The following is a 20,205-nucleotide window of genomic DNA, read 5'->3' on the forward strand; positions in this document are numbered from 1 at the left end:
ACACAAGCAATATGAAAAGTCTGTACTTGTCCCTTTCCGCGACCAGTGTTCGTCTCCTGTTTAATTGATATTGGAAAACACACAGGGATGGGTTTTTTTATCTCATAATGTGTAGTGTGGCCAGTAGGAGTCATACATAGTAAAAATAATAGATATATTACAACAGTTGTTGAGGCAGCGACGATTATTTACACACACACTCTATACACAAGCAATATGAAAAGTCTGTAGCTGTCCCTTTCCGCGACCACTATTCGTCTCCCGCTAAATGGATAATGGAAAACACACAGGGATGTTTCTTTTATCTAATAATGGGAAGTGTGGCCAGTAGGAATCATACATAGTAAAGATAATAGATATATTACAACAGCTGTGGAGGCAGCGACGATTATTTACACACACACTCTATAAACAAGCAATATGAAAAGTCTGTAGCTGTCCCTTTCCGCGACCACTGTTCGTCTCCCGTTAAATGGATAATTGAAAACACACAGGGATGTTTCTTTTATCTAATAATGTGTAGTGTGGCCAGTAGGGGTCATACATAGTGCGAATAATAAATATATTGCAACAGTTGTGGAGGTACCGACGATTATTTACCCACACGCTATATACAAGCAATAGGAAAAGTCTGTAGCTGTCCCTTTCCGCGACCACTGTTCGTCTCCCGCTAAATGGATAATGGAAAACACACTGAAATGTTTCTTTTATCTAATAATGTGTAGTGTGGCCAGTAGGAGTGATGGAAAGTAAAGATAATAGATATATTACAACAGTTGTGGAGGCAGCGACGATTATTTACACACACGCTATGTACAAGTGATAGGAAAAGTCTGCAGCTGTCCCTTTCCGCGACCACTGTTCGTCTCCCGCTAAATGGATAATGGAAAACACACAGGGATGTTTCTTTTATCTAATACTGTGTAGTGTGGCCAGTAGGAGTCATACATAGTAAAAATAATAAATATATTACAACAGTTGTGCAGGTAGCGACGATTATTTACATACACTCTACACACAAGCAATATGAAAAGTCTGTACTTGTCCCTTTCCGCGACCAGTGTTCGTCTCCTGTTTAATTGATATTGGAAAACACACAGGGATGGGTTTTTTTATCTCATAATGTGTAGTGTGGCCAGTAGGAGTCACACATAGTAAAAATAATAGATATATTACAACAGTTGTTGAGGCAGCGACGATTATTTACACACACACTCTATACACAAGCAATATGAAAAGTCTGTAGCTGTCCCTTTCCGCGACCACTGTTCGTCTCCTGTTTAATTGATATTGGAAAACACACAGGGATGTTTCTTTTATCTAATAATGGGAAGTGTGGCCAGTAGGAATCATACATAGTAAAGATAATAGATATATTACAACAGCTGTGGAGGCAGCGACGATTATTTACACACACACTCTATAAACAAGCAATATGAAAAGTCTGTAGCTGTCCCTTTCCGCGACCACTGTTCGTCTCCCGTTAAATGGATAATTGAAAACACACAGGGATGTTTCTTTTATCTAATAATGGGAAGTGTGGCCAGTAGGAGTCATACATAGTAAAGATAATAAATATATTACAACTGTTGTGGAGGCAGCGACGATTATTTACCCAGACGCTATATACAAGCAATAGGAATAGTCTGTAGCTGTCCCTTTCCGCGACCACTGTTCGTCTCCCGCTAAATGGATAATGGAAAACACACTGAAATGTTTCTTTTATCTAATAATGTGTAGAGTGGCCAGTAGGAGTGATGAAAAGTAAAGATAATAGATATATTACAACAGTTGTGGAGGCAGCGACGATTATTTACACACACGCTATGTACAAGTGCATGATAGGAAAAGTCTGCAGCTGTCCCTTTCCGCGACCACTGTTCGTCTCCCGCTAAATGGATAATGGAAAACACACAGGGATGTTTCTTTTATCTAATACTGTGTAGTGTGGCCAGTAGGGGTCATACATAGTGCGAATAATAAATATATTACAACAGTTGTGGAGGTAGCGACGATTATTTACATACACTCTTTACACAAGCAATATGAAAAGTCTGTACTTGTCCCTTTCCGCGACCACTGTTCGTCTCCCGCTAAATGGATAATGGAAAACAAACAGGGATGTTTCTTTTATCTAATAATGGGAAGTGTGGCCAGTAGGAATCATACATAGTAAAGATAATAGATATATTACAACAGCTGTGGAGGCAGCGACGATTATTTACCCACACGCTATATACAAGCAATAGGAAAAGTCTGTAGCTGTCCCTTTCCGCGACCACTGTTCGTCTCCCGCTAAATGGATAATGGAAAACACACTGAAATGTTTCTTTTATCTAATAATGTGTAGTGTGGCCAGTAGGAGTCATACATAGTAAAGATAATAGATATATTACAACAGCTGTGGAGGCAGCGACGATTATTTACACACACGCTATGTACAAGTGATAGGAAAAGTCTGCAGCTGTCCCTTTCCGCGACCACTGTTCGTCTCCCGCTAAATGGATAATGGAAAACACACAGGGATGTTTCTTTTATCTAATACTGTGTAGTGTGGCCAGTAGGGGTCATACATAGTGCGAATAATAAATATATTACAACAGTTGTGGAGGTAGCGACGATTATTTACATACACTCTATACACAAGCAATATGAAAAGTCTGTACTTGTCCCTTTCCGCGACCACTGTTCGTCTCCCGCTAAATGGATAATGTAAAACACACAGGGATGTTTCTTTTAACTAATAATGTGTAGAGTGACCAGTAGGGGTCATACATATAAATATATATATATATATACATTACAACAGTTGTGGAGGTAGCGACGATTATTTACACACACGCTACACAAGGATGTTTCCTTTATATGATAATGTGCAGTGTGACATGTCAGTGGCGTAAATATAAAAAACATATTTGTATTATAATAGTTGTGGGGTAGTGGGGTTATTGTTCCCACACCAGGCAACATGAACAGTCTGTAGTTGTCCCTTTCCCAGACCAATATAATTATTTGATCACTGTGTTCGGTTCTTCGCTCAGGATGCTGTACGGGGTACCTTGACTTTACTGAGGGTTTATTGAGAATCACATGTTAAGTAAGGATAAGAATTTATGGATGAACAACTTATTTATTACAATTAAGAGCGACTTTTCGGTGTAGGTTCTAAAGCCGTTATCAAAGTGATATACAGAGCCTGGTTGACAAGTATATACAAGTCGGAAGCAATGTTTATACAGTAGAGTAGATATTGTTATACTGGAGTAGAGAATCCTGTTATGTATATACAAGGCCATTCGTGCAACAAGTTGTCCCAGTTTCCCAGACCAATGCCCGTCCCCCGTACAAATAATAATTGTATAATACTAGTTATGGGGGTATTGTGGCGATGATTTTCCCACAGCCAATGCAAGGCAATAGGAACAGTGTGCAGTTGTTCCTTTCCCAGACCAATGTTCGCGCCCCGTATAAAATAATATGAAACATACGCAATGCTCTTTTTTCATAATAATGTGTAAGAGTGACGTTTCAGTGGACCGAATAAAAAAGCACTGTATTATACCCATTGTAGGGGTAGCCATGAGGATTTTTACATATCTAAAAAAGGCAATATGAAGACTCTGTAGTTGTCACTTTCCCAGACCAACGTACGCCTCTCGTTTAATTGATGGGGAAAATACACAAGGATGTTTCTTTTATATAATAGTAATGTGTAGAGTGACCAGTCAGTGGCTTGAGTATACAAAAAATAATTGTATTAAACTAGTTGTAGGGGTAGCGGCGATGATTTACGCACACGCTATATACAAGGCAATATGAAGAGTCTGTAGTTGTCTGTAGTTGTTTATAAAATAACGAAAATACGCAAAGCTCTATTTCATAACCTATGTGTAGGGTGGCTACAAAGAATACATTCTGAAGAACGTTGACTAGATTAAAGTGAGTCAGCATAAATGGCACTGGATTCGAATATGCCAAAGCATGTATTTTTCCATATTTTTTATCTGTGAATTCGACGATATAGGATATAGTGGTAAAGCTTATGTTAAGTCGAGATTCCCCTTTGATAGAAATTATTTAAATCCGATTGTCAAAAGAAAATATTGTATAAAAAAAGTGAGCTAACCAGTTTAAACATATCTGTTTACCTCTCTGATGACTTGATAGCAAAAAATAAGGGATCAGAGTAAATTAAAGTGGCCTGTGTTCTGAAAAGAAAGTTCGGCTATCGTTTGTCAGCTATATTTGTGAGATTGCGAGAATGTGTATAATGAATATGTATGTATATGTCCGTTCTAGTACCTAGACAAACGGATTTTACAAACATGCATGTATTTATTAGTTTAGGGTAGTGTGATACATTACCACGATGTCTAAAGAGACTGAATCAAACCACAGATGATCTCAATCGTCACCTCATTAACAGTACAGATAAAAAAAATAATGGCTTTAAATGTGTTAAAATTGAGTGAGCTTGATCGAGTAAGTATATATACATATTATATATAAAAGAATACTGCGTTCATAATATTTATTCAGACAAAAATGTATGAAATTGTTATAATTTGACTGGGATTTGTCTATAGATAGCCGCGCATTTCGTATTGTCGTGCGGAAGCTTAAATACAGTATAGTTGAACTACACGCGCGAGTATAACAGGCATACCTCTCGATAAACGTAGCTCTGAGGCCTGGTCTGGGAAAGGGACGTATACTGACTCGACCAATGGCATCAGAACCATGCAGTGGTCTGGCCTTAGTCCCAATTAACACGAGATGTTGACTGGGAGTTGAGTGCACAAGATTTCAATTCAGTTTCAATGGCGTCCCAGTGATGGCTATGCTTGTCGTAAAAGGCGACTAACGGGATCGATGCTCATGATGTCAAGCACTGGATTGTCTGGTCCAGACTCGATTATTTACAGACCGCCGTCATATAGCTGGAATATTGCTAAATGCGGCGTAAAACAACAAACAATCCAACCAACCAACCATCCCAGTGATGGGTCATAATTGAAGAAATGCAAATAACTTAATATATGCTGCTTTCGGTGAATATAAAAAAAATGCGTCACTGATGCGTGAATTTGGCCAAGCAGCAGGCGAGCTGAGTGCACTAATTCATGGCTTGCCAGCTGGGCCCCGTTCCACAAAGTGATTGTAGCGCTAAGATGATCGTAACTCCCATACTTTAACATAGACTTACGACAGACTTAGCACTAAGATTGCTTTGTGGAACGGGGCCCAGGGTCTTCGGCGTGACGAGCGAACGTTTTAACCACGAAGCTACCCGATCGCCCTGTGCCCAATGAGTGTGCCTGGGGTATACTTGGTCCTGCACAATACATGTATATGTTGTTTAAGTGAAAATCATCACATGGCCCAGCACAATGTTTTTCAATGTTCACAGAACTATAACAAATATTGGGTTGCTCATTATGCTGTGAAGCTGAATCGTCTGTACGATCATAAATAAAGTGTTTAAGATCATTCCCCGGCGGGTCATGTGAATATATTACTGCTTGTATTCAGATCCACCGGGGACCGATCAGACTCCTGGTGGGAATATAACTTCCCGGCAACCCATGCTTGTTGTAAGAGCCGAGAAATGAATCTGTGTTGATGTCATCGTATGCCAATTGTGTGAGTGAGTGAGTACGGTTTTACGCCGCTTTTAGCAATATTCCAGCAATATCACGGCGGGGGACACCAGAAATGGGCTTCACACATTGTACCCATGTCGGGATTCGAACCCGGGTCTTCGGCGTGACGAGCGAACGCTTTAACCAGTAGGCTTCCCGACCGCCCCTCCCAATTGTGTGAAACGATGCTCATGATATGAACCACTTGATTGCTTACAGTGATATTGCAAACGAACAAATCATACAAACAGATCAACCGTCAGATGATGGGTTATATCACCAGATGACCAAGAACGTTTCTGAACGTGATGTTTCAACAGCTAACGTAATGTGAGGTGAGGTGGTGACATGGGGTTTAACGTCGCGTCCCAAATTATTGCACTTATATACCGACGTGCATGTGTGTGTGTGTGTGTGTGTGTGTCCGTGTCTCCTTGTACTAGTCCAGACTGATGCCGTCTTATAGTGCCAACTCACTGAGATACTATGCCGCAGTTTAACATGAATACCCCACTCAGACACAGTGTACTTACTCCGAGCCGACCAGTCCTTGTTTTAGCCCCTTTATACCGAGCGCCAGACAGGGTAACAACAAATACCATTTTTTCCGACTTTTGGTATGACACGGCCGGGAATCGAACCCGGGACGCTCTACCACTAGACCACGGAGGCGGTATTGATCATTGTGATGGGAAAATCAAGCAGGACATGTTTGACCGTGATTCTCTTATCACAAGGGATACATAATGGATGTATATGACGCATGGCCAAGACGGCATTGTCGCATTGTGATCTCTTCACATCTGGTCTGACCACCCAAACGGGGCCAACCAATAGTTGATTATATTACATGTTATTTATTTGTACCTACGCGGGTGTCCGTTTCCTTCGTAAAGCCGTGAAGATCCCTTGTAGAATAGGTCTTCAGAAACCCATGCTTGCCGTAAAAGGCGACTATGCTTGTCGTATAAGAGAAGACTAACGGGATCGGGTGGTCAGGCTCGCTGACTTGGTTGATGTATGTCCATCACGCCGACGAGTAACATTCTTGACTTCACCACAAGTTCCTAGAATAGCTTTGGGTAGAGTTGGCGTACAACAGAGGCTGTTCAATCGCGTTACAAAACGCGACGAGATGAAAATGTGGGACATAAATGTTTGTTTGTTTATGACGGCGGTCTGTAAATAATCGAGTCTGGACCAGACAATCCAGTGATTGACATCATGAGCATCGATCCACTCAATAAGGATACGATGACATTTGAGACTGGGAACATTACATCATAACCTGTATTTTATAAATGAGTAACGACATATGTTAAATCTTATTAATGAAATGTGTAACGTTTGATTAATATGTTTTCATTATGAATAAGTGTGCAGTGTTTTACTGATATGTTTTGTAATATGTATCAGAGATGTCATTACATCAAATCATTTATTTTTGGATATTTTAATGTGAACGTGTCCCTTTTGTAACCGGGTATTACATACTTTATTAAGTAACAAGATGATTTGGACCCACGTTATTGCACAGCATATATACTTTGAATTAAGCGTTTGTAATTTCCGTATTTCACAGATAATATTACATCTCGATCCGCGGCGATACTTTAATCACCTTAGCTGCCATAGAATTAATAAGTAGTCTAAATACCATTGCATCTTGGCTGATTTCATCAGCCTATTTCAAATAAGCTCAACAGAGAATACCGAAAAGAAATCAAAACCTCGAAAAATAAATGAAATTCAGAAATCCGGAATGCCGAATGCATCTGTAAGACAACCCGGACTGTTCGCTGAGACGCGCATCATTAGAAAATACGAGTTACTTCCCTTAGAACGCTCACGTCTCACGTGAATGACTATGCACCATTCTGAACTTGTGAGTTGACTGAACAAGAACGACCCACAGCGATGTCGACTATAGAAGCAAGGCGTAGTGCTGCTGTAGTTGGAGCCTTGGTTGCAGATGCGGCCGGTAAACAATGTTTTAACTCAGCCATTAACTGCTTGTAAAGAGATAACCAGAGACCATATAATAGATATCCAATGCCCAGACTTTCAATCAAGCCGTGAAGGTTGACTGCCGGCTATCCGTTGAGGACACTGACTGAGATATGCATAGGCTATGTGATTTGTTGGATTACGTGTTGTTTAGCTGAGAGCCGCGATGGGGTAAGGCAGTCTGTCGGACCCCATCGCGGCTCTCGGCTACATGTTATTAGGGATCCTAGACGATTGTGTAATGTTGCCTTCTGATGAATAAAAAGAAGACCACTATTAGATCTATCATTGAAAATAGGTTCCATTCCCCCCAAAAAATGATTAAAATATTGTTGTATAATGGATTCGGGAAATGTAGAACAAGGGTTTTAATTCACACAGATCACATGGCATACCAAGCTCCTCCTGTAACGAAGGTGTCACGCGCTGGGAAGGAGCTTGATGGCATACATGCAGGCACACTCCGTCGCAGTGGTGACTCAGCATAACACCACTGCCACAGGCTAATTTGCATATCACGTGACTGGACTTTTCTCTTGTTTGTAAACAAACGCGCTTTTTCAGAAATCAGTATAGAACGGACTAATGCAAGTATTTGGGGGCGCTTTACATATTGTTTTGCATAACTATATAGATATGCTACTACAACTGCGACAGTGAGTTGCATGACAATATATACTTATGCATCAAAGTGACCGTGTCGCTAGCTCTCCGTTGGGCTTCGATGACAGCACGTGGAGCCGTACAACCAATGTAAACATAGGATAACTACGCAAAAACAAGTAGATCTTTACGTATTTGCATACTTTCTAAATGAAAGTTAACCATTCTTTGACATTTGTTTATGAAAATGTGTAGACTTGTCAAACATGAAACGGATGAAAAGCATATACAATATCTTGAATGGACTGTGAAAGATGTGACGAATCGTCACATGGCGCTGGCCTGTGGCAGAGGTACTATGCTAGCTGGCTGCCGGCCGCATGGAACTCTGGGTAGGAGAGTGACATGCAGGCAGACATATTGGAACTCTCCCTTTTCTTACTCCCTAACTGAAGAGTGCATTTTATAACATAAGCTGTCCGGAATTATCTCCCCTAGACCACTACATTGAGTGTACATAAAGATAACAAATATACATTCATTGCGGGATAAATGACTTTGATTGGTGTTGAGAATTAACTGTTAATTGCAAGCTCCCCACAGCTATAGCCCGTTCGCGGAGCTCCCTATACTGTTACCGAGAGTGTAACGAACGTGTCACGCGCTGGGAAGGAGCAACTCTTGTATCTGTCTGTTGTAGTTGGCGTATTCACTCACCTGAATTTTTTTTACAAAAACAGTTTTTAGTAACGAAATGATGTAATTAATCTTTTCATTATATATTTTTTACCTCAGTACACAATATGAATTATTTTGAATAATGGGAAAGCATTGTTTTAAGAATAAAGAAAGACACCAAACTCTGCCCAAACAGGTCCATGGTCCACCACTGTATGGAGCTCATGGGTGTCTGCTACACCAAAATAGGATATTTCCTTACAGCTATTAATGAATGACTTGGTCTTCATTACACAGTGACCTCAGAAGAATAGTATTTAGAGTTATATCCCCTTAATTTCTTGCAAACATATCTTATAGCAATTCATGCCTTATGCACCTCAGTTGAATGGAATATCAACTCACTGTTTGGAAAATAATGTAGGACTTTAAATCATACCTTCACCACATAGTATGGATATTTTTATCTACCACCTCCTCCGTGGTCTAGTGGTAGAGCGTCCGCCCGGAGAGCGGAAGGTCCGGGGTTCAATCCCCGGCCAGGTCATACCAAAAGACGTTAAAAGATGGTACTTGTTGTTACCCTGTCTGGCGCTCGGCATTAAGGGGCTAAAACAAGGACTGGTCGGCTCAGAGTGCGTATACTGTGTCTGAGTAAGGTATTCATGTTAAACTGTGGCATGGTATCTCAGTGGGCTAGCACTATAAATCGGCATCCGTCCGGACTAGTACAAGCAGCACACAAACACACACACATACATGCACGTCGCTATATAAGTGCAATAATCTTGGACGCGACTTAAAACCCCATTTCAGATACCACAAAGTGTAAGTTTTGAATGTAAAACCGATGAGCAAATATTAAGGGTTTATATTTGCATATTAATTTTCGTAATTATCATAAAATAAAAAGTAATCAATTTGAAGTGGTTCAGAGTGGTTTTAAGAGGGATAAAAGAATATGCATGTATAATCTCCTCTAGTACCGTATTCACCATATACTAAGCTGCATGCAGTCTTTATAAGCGAGGACACGGGTGGCATAGTCACCTAAGGCAGAGTTGTGCAGGGTTGCCACCCGTGAGTTCGAATCCCGGTTCGCCCTGATTATGTTTCTAGATTTTCAGCACCATACCCGTGCTCGTGGGTTTTTACCGAAGTTTATTTGTTTGTTGTTTTACGCCGCACTCAGCAATATTCCAGCAATATGACTGCGGTCGGAAAATAATCAACTCTGGACCAGATATTCCAGTGATTGGCATCATGAGCATTGATTACTGCAATTTGGGATCAATGACGTGCATCAACCAAGTCAGCGAGCCTGACCACCCGATCCTATTAGTCGCCTTTTATGACAAGCTTGAGTTGCTGAAGACCTATTCTACCTCAGATCTTCAGGGGTAGAAGTTTTCTAGTAATACACACACAAGAATTATGGATTGTCACGTAACTTTTCGGTCTTGGTAGGGAGAGCTATTTGAGTAGGGCGCTTAATACAGTGAATGCGGTTATTACTCTTGGTCATTTTGCGAAAAACAAAGGATCTGATGATTGAGATGGTTTCAGGTCCAGTCAGACCACCGAATAATCACATGGATATATTTCTCATTCCCAAATTTGAAAATCATGACATTTGGCACGGCGACAATTTATTTATGAATTGTTAAATTTTGTTTATATTTTACCGGAAAAAAATGTTTCAGTTGATGTTGCTCAGCACTCTTGTAACCAATGGTAACACAGCCTTTCCGTTATCATGGATCTATCTGATGTCATCCCTTGTTTAGGAAGTCATTGCATTCCAGGATGATATATTGTTAGTTATTATAATTGTGTTGTTATTATTATTATTATTGCTGCCTGTTACAGCGGAGCCCCTGCACTGGATATACAATGATGACACTCTGAAAAGCATCATCAATGGAAAGGAAGAGATTGAGTTTCTGACGCCGTCATCAAATCCTTTCTATGAGGTTGAAACTGGGGAACAGAGTTGCTATGGTGACCAAGAATTGGTCATTCTGAGGTCCCTTGTGGCCAATAAAGGTAGTAAAGAAAACAATGTATTTTCTTATCACCTACAAAGTAAACTTATAAGTATCAATTTTTAAACGTATCTTATCTCACACCATGCATTTCTCATTCTTCTTTCGATCCTAAGGGGAAACGTGCCTAGACAAAGGTTCCAACAATCTGGGTCATAAACGCTTTAAATAAATGCCAGTAGACTTAAACACACTGTTTGTTTGTTGTATAACGCCTCACTCAGCAATATTCCAGCTATAATACAGCGGTCTGTAAATAATCGAGTCTTGACCAGACAATCCAGTGATTAATTTCATGAGCATCGATCCACGCAATTGGGATTGATGACATGCATCAACCAAGTCAGCGAGCCTGACCACCCGATCCTGTTAGTCGTTTTTAGGACAAGCACAGTCGCCTTTTACAGCAAGCATGGGTTGCTGAAGACCTATAGTAACTCAGGTCACTTGGTGAGAAGTGGCAGCGGATAAGGACAGTATATTTTCATGGTGTTTTGTTCACAAGGAACCAAATTATACTGACAAAAATATCGATAATGAAACTGTATACGTTTAGGTATATAAAAAAACAACATAAGAAATTATGAAATTGTACGTCTTAAAAAAAGGAAGTAAAAGCGAAATGGATGGCCCTTAGATTCCAACATTCTCCTGATTGTGACTAATGCTGAATAATGTTGCACCATTGTTAATGGAGGACTAGCTTTATCATCAAATGTGATGAATTAATAAAGAAATGACACCATTTTGTTTGACGTCATGGCTGGTTTTATTTCTTTGAAAACATCGGAGACGATTTTGGTATTTTGATTACTATATATCTCCCCTAATTTTTGTTCATGGTATGGCAAATCTTGATGTTTTTGACACAACATAAAATGACTGCTTTTGTAAATAATGTCGTGAATAGATAAACAATTAGATAGTTTACCGTGTATCTAATTGGAGAAGACACGCACCTGTTTGGCATCAATTTTACGTAATCAAGTACCAAAATGAATATTTCAAAACAAACAAAATTATATTCAATATTGGACATGTCTTTGTTCATTATTATGTGATTATTTCTCTTTATCTCATATCACAATTATACAATTAAAGATGCGAAGAAAGCTCCTTTGGTATATAATTATCAGGATATCGTATAAGGTGTAACCAACGGGGTACATGTCACGGTTTATATATTGTTTACAAATATTGAATACGACACTATAAACTTATCAATTTCTTATATAAACAATGTTCAAGTAAATAGTAGATTATCAAAGATTCATGCATTTTGTTGCCTATATCTACATATATCATATTGAACATTGATAAACAATCATAGTGAAATTAATTGTGTGAAAAAATGCATAAAAGAAATGCAAAATCTACATCATAATTGAAACAATAAACAGCAGGATTCAATGATCATGTGTACTTTCGTTCAAGGAGCTTCGAGATACCCATGATCACTAAAAAGCTGTTTTTGAAATTCATGTCTCCCAGTAAATATCCGAAATATAGATCTCAAAACATGCTGTAAATAACGCCGTGAATGGTGATTTAGTAATGCGTAAAAAATGGCAACACTTTCGATGTACCTAATTTTCAGAGGTCATTTTCAGTAATTTTGCTTTGCCTAAAATGGATGATATCACAGAACAGGGAATTTCCCACAGAATTCAAAACTGTGGCGTGTATTTGTGTATATGCTGTATGTTGAATTTTTTTCGGCTTCAAAGTGAGGGTTGAAGTGGAGGACATGATGCAGTGTCAGGGGGACTGGAGAGGAAAACTCTGCAATATGTCTGAATTTTACTTTATGATTCATGTGGCCTGTGTTTTGGTTGGTTGGTTGGTTGTTTAACGCCGCCCTCAGCAATATTCCAGCTGTATGACGGCAGTCTGTAAATCGTGTCTGCACCAGACAATCCAGTGATTAATATCATGAGCATCGATCCACGCAATATGGATTGATGACATGCATCAACCAAGTTAGCGAGCCTGACCACCCGATCCTGTTTGTCGCCTTTTACGACAAGCAGAGTCACCTTTTACGGCAAGCATGGGTTGCTGAAGACCTGTTCTACCCCGGAATCTCCACGGGTCGGACTGGAGAGGAAAACTCTGTCAATATGTCTGAATTTTACTTTATGAATCACGTGGCCTGTGTTTTGGGTATTTTTCATCATAACCAAAAGTGTTATATTTTAAAACAGGGATCGATCTGGCAGCAATGAAGAAAACTCTGTTTGATGTCTTCGGACCCGGGTCAGTGTATGAAAAAGCAGTACAAGAAAAGGGTGAGTTTAGAGGCAAGGAATATATTCTGTTCCATGTTGATCCTCTCTCTCTCTCTCTCTCTCTCTCTCTCTCTCTCCCTCTCTCTCTCTCTCTCTCACTCTCTCTCTCTCTCTCTCTCTCTCTCTCTCTCTCTCTCGCTCACTCTCACTCTCTCTCTCTCTCTCTCATATCTATCTCATATCTATCTATTTTGAAAATTATGAAAATGATAACATTGTATATTATGAAACGATGACGACACTTATGCATGTCTTTAAGCTGGCAAATAACTCAGTATTTATCACCTTTTGTGATTTGAATTGCAGCATTCAATAGAGACATAAATTCAAAGGGCACACTTCATATTTAGTATTTGTGAGATAGATAACCCAGTTATCCACATTTCAGCCATAAGCATATGTTGACTTCAGTCACAACTTTAATGAAATTCAAAATAACAAGATCTGATTAAATGTTTTGAGATATCTCTTTATAAAATGTATATTATAAAACTGGAGCAGGCAGTATTTTGAACATCTTGATTCACTTTGACGATATCCAAAGACGTACATATACGTCTTTGCGATATCTAAAAATTCACCCCCAAATCATACTATAGTGAAATTTACAGTGAAAAAGAAGCGGAGACTAACAAGCCAGTTTGGGGTCACTGTTAAATGTGAGTCTTTGAGAAGTAAGAAGTTGGAAACACTGTTGAGCTTTCAAGCTTCCATCTTTCTTAGCAGCTTTCAGAAGTGAAGGTAGAAAGTGGTGAAGAGCTTTCAGGCTTTTCATTTAAAAAAAAATTATATTTGAAAGAGGTCAAGTGTGTCCGGGGCCCAGAAACCTATTCGAGTCCCGGACTTCCGATTATGTTTCTAGGTTTGTCAGCACCATACCCATGCTCTTGGGTTTTACCAACCTTTAAACCTGCTGAGCTCCGGTATGAAGCTGACACACATAATATAACTGGGATAGTGTTCCAAGTGGCTTTAAACCCACCTCACTCACTCTCGCAAATTGCACTATTTTGCAGATGTATTTCATGTTCTCAGTGTGATTAGTTCTGTGCTTCAGAAAAGACTGGGGCCAAGCGTCTGAAGGGGCCATACAGGAATGGCTGTGTGCGGGAATTCCTCCAGAAATACAGCGAGGGAAAAACCAACACCGGTCAGTAACATTCAACAAACACTATGAAAGTCATTAGCATTTGCATTTGACAAGGGGTAGTGGGGTAGCCTAGCGGTTAAAGCGTTTGCTCGTCTCGTGGATGAACAGGGTTCGATTCCCACATGGGTACAATATGAAGGGATAGAACAGTTTTAGGCCACTAGTCCTTATAAATGATAACACATAGCAAAACCCCTAAAAATGGCAAATTTCTACTCGTTATTATGATACCTTTACTATTGGACAGTTTGGCAAGGACTACGGGACTGGTACCAATTTCTAACGCTGATGTGTGAAGCCCATCATGGTGTCCAGCTTAACCATACTCACTCACTACATTTTGCAACAAATACCAGTCGAAGTTTGTTTAAGTCACATGAAATAGTTGCACATCTTGAAATTCCATTTCGCGATGTTCAGAGACTCATTAGGTTAGTCAAACATTACTCCAACTTTGTTCCATCCAAGTTCACCCAGGGTGGACAATGGAGTTTTATGGTCAGTTGACTCCCTTGCCTTCCAGAAGATGATACCCATCGAAGGTCAGGTGGTCATGAGTGGCCAAGAAGTCAAAGGTGGCCAAATTGTACAGGATCCTCTGGTCATGGGTTTGAATCCCAGGTTATGATCCATGGTCAGCAGCCTACCCATGTTGTTGGGACTCAAAAGACATTTTTCACTTTGTGGCAGCATTGAACAACAAACAAACAAACACTTTGGGCATTCGTGTCACATTAACCTGGCACTGTGTGGTATGATTGAAATTCTGTTCAATTCAAGGCACTCCAGTAACCGAACCATGAAGATCTGGGGTAGGTCTTCAGCAAACCATGCTTGCCGTAAAAGGCGACTTATAATGCTTGTCGTAAGAGGCGACAAACGGGATCGATGGTCAGGCTTGCTGACTTGGTTGATGCATGTCATTGTATCCCATCGATTCTCATATCAATCACTGGATTGTCTTGTCCAGACTTGATTAATAACAGACCGCTGTCATATAGCTGGAAAATTGCTGAATGTGGCGTTAAACAACAAACAAACACAGGAAGATCTCTTTTGACGCAGACACACACATATTATTCCTGTACTAAGCATCAACTGGACAATGTAAATACTGGCTCTATTTAATAATGAGAAGTGCTGGACATTATTTCAGGTTCTGACACTGACGACCAGATGGACTGTGTAATCAGATCTATTCCAGTGGTAGCTCTCTATGCTGGGAAAGCAGATATGTTGCAGAAGGTCGAGGATTTCGTCAAAATCTCCCATAATACCCCAGTAGCTGTTTCCTGTGCTCTGTCATCAGCAAGGTACCAGAACATGTTTTGTTTTAAAATGGGTAATCTTCTGTACGATTAATTACAGCCATGTTACTGTTATGTGAATTTTTTATCCTGTTCGATCCTGTCTGTGTTCCAAGCTTTTATACTGATTGCTGAATGCCCACAGATTGCTGGAATACTATATCGTCCATGGGAAAAGCCCTGATGCTGTGGAGCAGACGGCATCCAAGCTATCGGACGACCAGGCAGGAAAACTCCGAGCCGTCTTACAGAAGAAAGATACGCCCCACAATGACGTGGCCAAGGCTTTTGGCAGAGCTTGTAGTAAGTTGGCTGCTTGTTGTGAATACAACATAACCATTGGAGCACCTGACCTTTCACGTGTGAAGACTCCAAAGAACTAAGCTGTTATTGATGGCATGAGGTATTGTAGGAGTTGTCATTGTAGACATCAGGCATTAGACATTGCTGTTTACTGGGCATTTTAGGCAAACAGTATTTTAGAGATAAGGCATTGTAGGCATAATGTATTGTAGGTATTGGCCATGAGGCATTGGGCCTTGTAGTGCATTAGGCCTTGTTGTGCATTAGGCCTTGTAGTGCATTAGGGCATGTGGCATTAGGCCTTGTAGTGATTGGGCATTGTAGTGCATTAGCCCTTGTTGTGCATTAGGCCTTGTTGTGCATTAGCCCTTGTTGTGCATTAGGCCTTGTTGTGCATTAGGCCTTGTTGGCCTTGTTGTGCATTAGGCCTTGTTGTGCATTAGCCCTTGTTGTGCATTAGGCCTTGTTGTGCATTAGGCCTTGTAGTGCATTATGCCATTGGGCATTGTAGTGCATTAGGCCTTGTACTGCTTTAGTCCTTATACTGCATTGGGCCTTCTACTGCATTTGGAAACATTTAATTGACCAGCCTACATCATATTTATCATTATGGTGCTTAATTGTGTCTTAGAAAGGAGACATTTGTTTTTATACACATACAGAATAACTAAATCGATATATTGTGATACTGTTGAGTTTAAACCTTTAGGCAAAGCTCTATACATTAGGCTGTGTAGCCCTTTGGCATTGAGTGCATTAGGCAGTGAAGACACTAGGCATTGTAGGCATCAGGTGGTGTAGGCCGTAAGGGATGTAGGCATTAGGTTAGTGTATGAAGTGGACATTTAGGCAGTAAAGACATTAGACATATTAGGTAGCAAAGGCCTTAGACACTGTACATTAATATTGATGAGTGCAGCTTCAAACAATCAAGGATTGCCAATACCAGTTCTGTACCCTGACTGACCCCATGGGGTTTCCGGGGCAAAGTAGGGCCTCAGAGATATAATCCCCTAGATTATTGGGGATGGCAACTGGGTGGCCACAATACCAGTTTTGTACCCAGACTGACCCCATGGGGTTTCCGGGGCAAAGTAGGGCCTCAGTGCCCCTCCCTGTATGAATCAACCACAGTCTGGGTCAGTTGGTGCCAATGTTTGAGCTGGTTGATTATGCTTCATGGTGCCAGTGTTTAAACTGGTTGATTATGTTTCATTGTATCCCAGCGGTGTGGATTGTTCTCATGCTTGTAACTACTGGTCTGCCTCACCCATGAAGATCTGGGTTAGGATTGCTCTATACCAACCCATGCTTGTCGTAAGATGGATTGGGGTGTTCTGGCTCTGTCATTCTCATTTAGAGAGGAACATTTTTACGTTTTATAACATTTTATGTATATTTCAAACATTGTCATTGTTTGGTTCTGTTGTGTCAAGTTTGTGGGGGGGCACAGTTGGCCCTGTCGTCTAAGGCGCTGCAATTCGCTATGCAGAGTTGCAGAAACCTATGATTGTGGATTCGAACCCCTCTTCACCACGATTGTTTCTAGGTTTGTCAGCACCATACCCGTGCTCGTTGGTTTCACCGAAGTGGTAAATGTCTGAGACCTGCACCACTTCGGGCTTTCCTCCCACATTAAGCTGACACGCCGTGATATAAATGGAATAATGTTAAAAGCGGCGTTAAACCCAACTCACTGTGTCAAGTTTGTGACAATATGTAAATGTTTGGAAGCATGGCATGCTGTCATGTATGGCATGTGTTCACTGATAGAATCTATTGACCGACTTACTGCAACACTACATATAATCTCGCCCAGATCTGTCAACACATAAATGACATGCCATGTGTTTTGTTCACTTCCTGACAGCTGTTCCCGGTGCGTGGCAGACTGCCGTCCATGCCATCATTAATGCCACCGATTTTATTGGACCAGTGAGGACCACAAGCAGAGCAGGGGGAGGTAACTGCTCCCGATCAGGCTACATTGGGGCCTGTATGGCAGCTCAGGTTAGTGTTGAAATACATATAAAGTCGTGGGGCATAAGTATTCATCAGTTTCAAACTCGGCGGTTAAAAAACAATTTGGACATGTAAATTGAAAGTTGAGCAGTATTTTTAATAAATAGGTACATACTTTAATATTTGGTTACATTTCCTTTTGGGGGGCACAGATGGCCCAGTTGTCCAAGGCGCTGCAATTCGCTGTGCAGAGTTGTGTCCCTTGGGCATGCCAGAAACCTATGATTGTTGGTTCAAATTCCGGTTCGCCATGATTATGTTTCTAGGTTTGTCAGCACCATACCCGTTTCACTGAAGAGGTAAACGTCTGAGACGTGCATCACTTCAGGCTTTCCTCCCACATTAAGCTGACACGCCTCGATATAACTGGAATACTGTTAGAACTATCGTTGAACCCAACTCAATCACTCACTCAGATTTCCTTTCGTATCTTTTATCAGTAATTTTGCACAGTTTCTCTCACTCCCATTATTTAATAGGACAAATGGATCCAGGGTGTTTATCATAACAGAATGGTGTGTGTGTCAGTTGGGTTTATCGCTGTTTTTAACAGTATTCCAGTTACATCACAGCATGTCAGCTTAATGTGGGAGGAAAGCCTGAAGTGATGCACGTCTCAGTTCTGTACCCAGAGGGGCGGTGGGGTAGCCTAGCAGTTAAAGCGTTCGCTCTCGACACTGAAGGCCCGGAATCGATTCCCCACATGGGTACAATGTGTGAAGCCTATTTCTGGTGTCCCCCACCGTGATATTGCGGGAATGTTGCTAAGTGGCGTAAAACCATACTCACTCACTTTGTTCCCAGACGGACCCCATGAGGATTCTGGAGCAAAGTCAGTCCTTAGAGATATAATGCCCTGGATTAATGGGGATGGGAACTGGGTGGTCACAATACCAGATTTTTTACTTATCCTGCATTACTCCTTTATGCATATTACTGCTTGATCGGGTGGTCAGTCTCGCTGACTTGGGTTCATGCATGTCATCATATCCAAACTGTGTGGATTGATGCTCATGATGTCAATCACTGAATGTCTGGTCCAGACTCCATTGTTTACAGACCATGTCAGACCAGATGGAATATTGCTGAGTGCTGCTTTAAACTACAAACAAACAAACAAAACTTGTCTGCCTGGTCCAGACTTAATTTTCATTTTAATAAAATTGACAATTATTCCAAAAACGTCATTTATATATTTTCAGTATGGTTTAGACAGCATTCCTGAGTCGTGGAGGTCTCGAACAAATCACTACAAGGAAATCAAGAACCTCGCTGATGAGCTTGTCAAACTTATGTGATACGTCCCTCCACACATACTGTCCAGGAGTTACCATGGGACCACAGACATCTTGCCTGTTGGTAGGAAGAGAAGAGCTTGTCCAATGAAATGCACAGCACAGATGTTCTGTTGACCAATCATGTTCTACAGCGCAGTCAGGCCATTGATCAATATTTGTTGATCACCCAATCTCTTTGCCATAATAAGACGATAATTTTTTACAATTTCTAATGAAACACCAAATATTGAAAATAACGAAAATTGTGTATGAGGATTAAACAATGATGTATACATGTATTGGATGCTTTTAGGGTTCTGGTGCCTGTGTACTGTGTTACCATGGTTACAGGTGAAAATATTAATGTTATATATCCAGTGTTCTGCCGAGGCAGTTACCTTGTGGGTTTCTCTCCACAATTTAATAATTGGTGCATAATATTTACACTCTGTGGGACATCGGGCGCATTCATGTTGATGGGTTTATTTTATATAATTATGGAGTCACTGACTGTCTTAAAATTATGTTACATCACTTGGACACCTGCTTCAGTTATTGAATGTAAACATCCTGATTTTCGGTCTCCCATGCATCTGAGTTGCTATCAGTGACTTTCATTGGTCGAAGTCACAAATGATCCAATCAGAATTCAGCATACACAGTTTTGAAAATAAGTTGTCATAGTTCTGATAATGCCAAAGATGTTTCTGGTTCAAATGACCCTGGTATCGCAGAAATCGCTTACCACATCTTATGTTTGCGAAACACAGAAAGTTTCGCATTGGTCACCTGACAGTGACCATGGTGGCAGACAAATCTCAATACGGAAGTGATGACAGACAAGCTTTTGAGGCTAAGTATGTGACATCGGACGTTGCGGCTA

The 20,205-nt window shown here is 40.6% G+C and overlaps 1 protein-coding gene across 1 annotated transcript; it reads left to right on the forward strand.

Moving 5' to 3' along the window:
• Positions 1-7,468: 7,468 nt before the first annotated feature.
• Positions 7,469-20,205, forward strand: LOC124115990 (crystallin J1C-like). Its single transcript, XM_046477180.2, has 8 exons — positions 7,469-7,623; positions 10,800-10,976; positions 13,180-13,263; positions 14,321-14,413; positions 15,570-15,726; positions 15,866-16,023; positions 17,894-18,033; positions 19,248-20,205. The coding sequence occupies exons 1-8, from the start codon at positions 7,560-7,562 to the stop codon at positions 19,341-19,343; spliced, it is 969 nt and encodes a 322-aa protein (XP_046333136.2). The 5' UTR covers positions 7,469-7,559; the 3' UTR covers positions 19,344-20,205.

Source organism: Haliotis rufescens, unplaced genomic scaffold, assembly GCF_023055435.1.
Source record: "Haliotis rufescens isolate VD_foot unplaced genomic scaffold, xgHalRufe1.0.p SCAF_8, whole genome shotgun sequence".
NCBI lineage: Eukaryota > Metazoa > Mollusca > Gastropoda > Lepetellida > Haliotidae > Haliotis > Haliotis rufescens.

Bases quoted from the DNA above. Each gene is read 5' to 3' on its own strand.
- LOC124115990 (XM_046477180.2), top strand. From the start codon at position 7,560: ATGTCGACTATAGAAGCAAGGCGTAGTGCTGCTGTAGTTGGAGCCTTG. The intron at 10,977-13,179 runs GTAGTAAAGAAA...ATTTTAAAACAG, and splicing joins GTCCCTTGTGGCCAATAAAG to GGATCGATCTGGCAGCAATG. The intron at 13,264-14,320 runs GTGAGTTTAGAG...TCTGTGCTTCAG, and splicing joins AAAAGCAGTACAAGAAAAGG to AAAAGACTGGGGCCAAGCGT.